A 6924-nucleotide genomic window follows, 5' to 3' on the forward strand; every position below is an offset into this window, starting at 1 on the left:
AAAGGAGAATCACACTCAAAGGGGTAATTGAAGAGGGTTTAATGAAAGGCCTATTTAGAGTTCAGGTCAGGGTTAAGGGAACCAGTGTGGGTTGGCGAACATCTCGGGGACTGCAATCGTAATTTGCTCTAGCTTCTCCCGGGCATACCCTCTCTCCCTGCCCATCCAGAGCTAGAGGCCATCGCCCCCTCTAAGTTCTGAAAGGACGGGGGAGGGGGCTGCTATTGGGATATGGAGAGAGATTTAGTCACAGGAGAGGGTAGGCGTGGCAGGTGCTGTTGCCATAGGAAGAGAAGAGCAGTTACTGATAAAGCAGCAGGGCCATTGAGCTGGCAAAGACAGGTAAGAACAAATGTCCCCAGAGCCCATCCTACATGGGGAAAGTTTCAGATTTCGCAGTAAACAAACAAACAAACAAACAAACAAAACTGGATTCAATAGGACATCTTGCTCAAATGCTCTTGGGCATGTTACTTAAATATTCCAAAATTATCTTCTCAGCTTAAAATAGGAAGATTAATACCAAGCGTATCACAGGATCGAAGGGAAGAATGTATCTAAGGGTGATGTGAAAACTGTAAAACACAATAAAATGCTACTTGTTTTTATCATCACCATCATCTTTGGAGACACTCACTGATTTCAAAAGAATATCTGAATAAGCCATCTTAGCACAAAGTTATGACTTTCCTTCATTTAGGAATATTCTATAACTTGGTCACTGTTGGCTACCAATACTTCAATTTCAGGGATATATGGAACTAAACAACTAAACCCGATGAGGAGGATGTCTTCAAAGGATAAATAGAATACTTTACCATTCAAAGAACTTAAGGCAATAAAACCGACCAGGCTTTTTAGTTTTTGCTTTCAGTAACTCCGTAGGGAAACTTGGAGAGATGTTTAATCAGTGGGTCCTTAAATCTATGATATTGGCAAACCGGCCACCACTCTCACCTCGGGCACCTGTGGCAGACATGGCCAAGCCCAGAGATAACATGAGAGCTCAGAGAAAGCGTTAGAAACTTCCACAACATCGCATGCCAGGCAGCCCCTCATAAGGAACTGGTTGGAGGTAAGCACATGACATACATCACATTCATTATCACTGAACATCCAACTGGTCAGCAGTGTGTTGAAACTAACTGAACTCCTGGGTACCAGTTTGTACCTCACAATGTGCAAAGGATTCCAACAAATTAGAGAAAGCCCAGAAAAGAGCAGTCAGTCTAGTTGAAGAACAGGAATGTTTTCCTGAAAATGAGAAGAGTTAGAAAAGCCTAGAGTAACTCTTCATTTATCTGCAAGGCTTGTACTAAAGAGGGGCAGCTAGGTTCACTATGGCTCCCAGGAATGACCTAGCACCAATGGGGAGAAGCATCTGAGGGGGGGCATCTATCAGGTGTTCAGCATTCAGAGCTAACCAATAGTGGTGTGGCTTTTTTTCTTTTTTGAGAGAAAGAGAGAGAGAGATTGAGAGAAAAAGCATGAGTGGAGGAGGGCAGAGAAAGGGAGAGAGAGAGAAGAATCTTAAGCAGGCTCCACACCAACAGCATAGATCCTGACATGGAGCTCAAACCCATGAACTGTGAGATCATGACCTGAGACAAAATCAAGAGTGGGACACTTAACCAACTGAGCCACCCAGGCGCCCCAAAGGTGCGTCAATGGTGTGACTTTGAAGTTCCATTGAACCTGGTTGAACCTGTATCAGGGTGTTTTGAAATAAAATAATTCCTGATTTAGGAGAGTGGGTAGGCTAGAGGACTACTAATATCCATTCCAGGTGTAAATTTCCAAAGTTCTAGGCCTTTCTGGGTGTTCAGTGGTGCACACCAGCTCTCAGAGGGCAGCTTAAAGGAAAGCCATACTCGTTCACTTGGGAATCCTCCGATGGGTATAGCATTGGCAAAATCCCATACAATCCATTTGCCAGCTTTATTTTATAATGTGTCAGCCAGAACTCCCCTAGCCAATATTTTGTGCCCCCAAAAGGAGAGCTCATGATGCAGTAAATTATTGATGATGCTGCCAAAAAGGAATTTCACTCTCAGATCAAATTTGGATTAAACGTAGTAAATCCACGGCATTAGTTTTTAATAACCAAAAAGTTCTGTCGATGTGCTCGAAGAGAATAAAATTCCCCTTTTAAAGGTCTGTTTGATGTAACACTTGAAAGTTGAGATGCAATCAATCATTAACAATGTTTAATATTCTCTACCTTCTAGAAATACAATACAGTCAAGGTGCTGAGGTGTGAAAACTGGCCAAAGTTCAAATCTCATATTAGATGAAACCACTTTTGAAGTATCATTTTCTTACCCACATTCAGTTTAGCTATTTCTTCACTATATCACCTCTATTCATCACTACTTATTTAAATGAAACGACTTTTACCTGATACTTGGGTCTCCAGGCACATGTCGGGGGAAAGAAGGCAAGGTGTAATACAGACACAGAAAGCAGAGATTAGAGCTTCCAATTTCTGTATAAAATGAGCCAGCAACAAAATGGGATTTAGATATCTCCATATGGAAGGAATAGGTATTTATTTAAGTATGAATAAGCAAATTTCTCCAGTGCTGCCACCTTTTTGGGTGATAAGCTTGAGGATGTGGATTCTGTCTTATTTATCTGTTTCCTCAACTAACACAGGGCTCAGCACATAATGGGGATAATAGATATGCAGTGAATTGAATAAAATATACACTACCAAGTCCTCCCTTCTCTGTGGTCCTCAGAGTATTCAACGTGGGAACTGTCTTGTTTGTTTTTTTTCTTTCTTATGTGTGTGTCTCCCATGCTAACCAGTGAGGTCTTTGATGGCCTCTTATGTCACTGATTCCCAGTGTCTAATTCAGTGCCTGCTGGGCACTTCTTTAATACTTGTTGAATCTGAAGCTTTCCTCCGTGAGATCACACCCATATACTCAAGTAGGCTTTACTGAAGAACAGAACTGGACGGTAAAGAACAATGGCTTTCAGAGTCCTAAATTGGCCACTTACTGACCATAGAAACTAGGGAAATACACTTACCTCATTGATAAAAGAGGAAGGATAGTAATTTCAATTTACGATGCTTGCCATTTACAAAGTACTTTCATAGGCACTCGGCAAGGGGTGGGGGCGGGCACTCCTGCCGCACAAACCGCGGGAGTTGGGGCGGGGGGAGCTCATAGGTGACGCGGGGCCCTCACGTGACCTGGAGCTGCAGAGCGACGCAGACTTCGGTGCAGTCGTCACTCCCATCTGGGTACCAGCTCCCCGCTGTCCTGCGCCGGACTGGCTGGCACTGGGCCCAAGGAAAGCGGAGCAGGTCTGAGGGTCTAGGTGTCAAGTGTCGCGGCGGCGCACGCACGGCGAGAATCGGGTGAAGGAGGAGACTGCAAGGATAGGCCCAGAAAAACAACCAGGAAAAAAATCTCATGGCAAATATCCACCAGGAAAACCAAGAAATGGAGCAGCCCATGCAGAATGGAGAGGAAGACCGCCCTTTGGGAGGGGGCGAAGGCCACCAACCTGCAGGAAATAATAGACGGGGACAGGCTCGCCGACTTGCTCCTAATTTTCGATGGGCCATACCCAATAGGCAGGTCAATGATGGGATGGGTGGAGATGGAGATGATATGGAAATGTTCATGGAGGAGATGAGAGAAATCAGGAGAAAACTTAGGGAGCTGCAGTTGAGGAATTGTCTGCGTATCCTGATGGAGGAGCTCTCTAATCACCATGACCATCATGATGAATTTTGCCTTATGCCTTGACTCCTGCCATTTTCCATGAGATTAATACTGTGATTCACACGGTTTTCTTCCTCCTTGCATTTTCCTGATAACACCTTTACTGATCCGTTTGCTGTGAACCTTACGTAATTTCCATGTGTCAGGTGGGTTCTGTGTTACCAGATTCCAATTGGAAATTGCCTTGGCACCCAGCCTAAGTTTCTGTCAACAGTAGAGTCACCCATTTGCATGGAAAAGTGTAAAGTTAATAAAGCAATTAAAAAGCAAAAAAAAAAAAAAAACAAAAAAACAAAGTACTTTCATATATATATATATACATATACACACACACACATACACACGCACACACACACACACACACATATGTGAATTCTACTTAGAGTTTATCTTCCCAGTTGTACCCAGCGGTACTCTAGGTGAGATAATCGTGTAACAAGAACAATTAGGAGGGCTATACACTTGCAAATATCATTTAACCCTTTCTGCTCCATCCTGAATCCCACGTACTTGCCAGCACACCTCTTCCTGCAGATGTGGGAACTGCTGTGGGCCACTTTCCTTCCAGAGTAGAAATGATGCCAGACTTTACCTTCCCTTCCCATCACCCTTTGTGGATCTCCTCTCTCACTAGTGGTCATTTTTATCTGTCCTGTCTGCCCGCACACCCTAGTCCCATTTCCTTGCTGTGGCCCATTGGCTCAGTGATGGAATTTCAGACTACTCAAAATGGGCTAGGAATGTAGCCTCTCATGCTTATTTATGGACTCCTAACAGAAATTATTAGCAAAGCGTGCCTCTTTGAGCTTCTGGGACATTGAGGTTTCAACAGAAGCACCTTGAGGTGGGCATGATTGCTCCATTCTTCCAGTGGGGAAACTGAGGCTTGGGACAGGAAATACCTTGTTCAAAGCCACAGAGCTAGAATTGGCAGATTCAGAATTGGATCCAATCCCTGTGCCATTTCCCAAGTACATGCTTCTCGCTTGTATTGTGAACTGTTATTTTGTTCTATACACTTAGGATTTCAATAGTAAAAACAATGCATCCTATGAGGTGTGGTGGTAACAATTCCTTCTGTACTACTCTCTCATTCCTAAACCTTCCAGGATGAAGTGAACTCTGATTTCTCAGAAAGAACACAGCAGAAATTATCTCCCTACACTATGGAGGCATCGTGACATATAAAGAGAGAAAAGGCTTAAGAGGCAGACAAATCATGGCATACTAGCTTGATGACCTTGAGCAAGTTATTCACTCCCTGGAGGCATTTTCTGCTGTAGAAAATGAGAATAATATGTCTTCTTTCTCTGGGTGGTAAGGAATGAAAACCATATTTTAAACACCTCAGCAAATCAACAAATTTAACTCACCATCTTTTCTGTTTCTTAAATGACTATCACCTTCTGTTGCCAATAAAGAATATTTTAAAGAAAGAATTGATTCTGCCCATAAAACTCTAAATCTTTCAATTATAGGGTTCCAAAGAAGACTGAATTCTGCTCTGTTTGGGGGTTAACACCTTCATATAAAATGGCATTTATTGAGAAGAGTTGAGATCGAACCAAAGACCAATCTAACTCCTTTCTGTGGATTCATTATTCAAGGAAGAGTAAACCCACTAGCTGCCAGAGCCCCGAGTAGAAGCATCATTTCAAAAGCTAAACCATCTTACCACTTAAGAGCAATACAATTGTAACCTCAGAGTTATTCAACCTCAGATGGAGAGAAATGACATAGAAATATGAGTTCCATAAGTGAGGAGCCCCAAGCCAGCTTGCAGTGTTTTCCAAGAATTTCTTTATAAAAGCCACGGAAAATATATTGAACAGCTATTTTGGCCTTAACAGTGTGTGTGGCAGAATACCTCACAAAGTCTTCTGATTAGCTTTTACTGCTAGGTTATTGTAAGATCTGTGTTTTATAAATTTTTCATAGTCAATTAGACTCAGAAGGACCCTTAGACATGATCTCAGGCAATATTCCACTCAGTGCAAATGCTTCATTCTCAGTCTCCGCGGGCTGAATGTTTTACCCCTGCTCGAGGGGAGAGGATGGGTGGGGAGGGAAAAGAATGCCAAGAGATAGATCTGGGACAGCCTAGATCCAAAGCAGGGTCCAGGCTCCAAGCTGTCAGCACAGAGCCCGACGCGGGGCTCGAACCCACAAACTGCAAGATCATGACCTGAGCTGAAGTCGGACACTTAACTGACTGAGACACCCAGGCACCCCTCTCTGCTGGTGACTTTTAAATCTGCAGTTCAGAACTCTCTTGGGGGCCAGATGTCATAGATCCAACTGATTTTCGAACATCTCCACCTGACACTGAACAGAAAACTTCAAAAATGAAGCCAAAACTGAACTCCTCCATTTACCCCAAACGTTTTTCTCCTCTTGACAATTAGTCCAATAAAAATGTAATAAACCACTAAAATTTACTTCTAGTTTTTTTTTTTTCACATACCTAAGTTTGGAGTCAAAGTAGAGATTTAAGCTGTGATTAAAGGGAATAAGAATTCTGAAAACGTATCTGTCATACACTCAGAACCTGAATCATTTACAGCAATATTCTTTTCTTTTCTTTTTTTCTTTTCTTTTTTCTTACATAAAAGATTGGAAGTATAACTTCTGTGCAAGTGGCCTCCTTTTTCAGAACGTAATGGGATAGCAAGGAACATATTTACTGTCCTTCCTTAAACAACCTGAAATCCAGGAAAAAAAAATAAATGTGAAAAATGGTTCTGTGACATTGGACAACAGGTGGCACAAGACTGAGAGAGAGGAAGCTGAGGCACAGGTGGGGAAAGCTCAAATAGGTCAGAACCTGGCAAGCGAAGGTAGCTGGAATTTGAGGGACACAGCACCCGCGTGGAGGGAAGTACACACAGAGAGAGCTCCAGTGACCTGCAGAGAGGTCCTTGGAATTCTTGGCTGAGCACCATTCTATGCATGCATGAAAGGAAATTACCCGAAGCCAGGAAAGAACCATACAGAGGGCTGAAATAGTGTGTGCGCCAGTCACTCAGAATGGAAAGACAGTGTCATTGTGAGGGCACCAGGTCAAGTTCTGAAAAGGGTATCTCCACCGCAGTGGGGCTGAACTAACTCCACACGTACATCTACTCCGGACACGCCTTAACAAAGCTTAAAAGCAAACATGGAAAGGATTCTGTTGTTCCAAATA

The 6924-nt window shown here is 43.0% G+C and overlaps 1 protein-coding gene across 1 annotated transcript; it reads left to right on the forward strand.

The window, feature by feature from the left end:
- The first annotated feature begins 3322 nt into the window (after positions 1 to 3322).
- On the forward strand, positions 3323 to 4007 carry BEX3 (brain expressed X-linked 3). Its single transcript, XM_042951748.1, has 2 exons — positions 3323 to 3398; positions 3441 to 4007. The coding sequence occupies exon 2, from the start codon at positions 3456 to 3458 to the stop codon at positions 3762 to 3764; it is 309 nt and encodes a 102-aa protein (XP_042807682.1). The 5' UTR covers positions 3323 to 3398; positions 3441 to 3455; the 3' UTR covers positions 3765 to 4007.
- The last annotated feature ends 2917 nt before the right edge of the window (positions 4008 to 6924 follow it).

The sequence above is a fragment of the Panthera leo genome, chromosome C1 (genome assembly GCF_018350215.1).
Source record: "Panthera leo isolate Ple1 chromosome C1, P.leo_Ple1_pat1.1, whole genome shotgun sequence".
In the NCBI taxonomy this organism is placed as follows: Eukaryota; Metazoa; Chordata; class Mammalia; order Carnivora; family Felidae; genus Panthera; species Panthera leo.

Coding starts and splice junctions, on each gene's coding strand:
- BEX3 (XM_042951748.1), top strand. CDS start 3,456: ATGGAGCAGCCCATGCAGAATGGAGAGGAAGACCGCCCTTTGGGAGGG.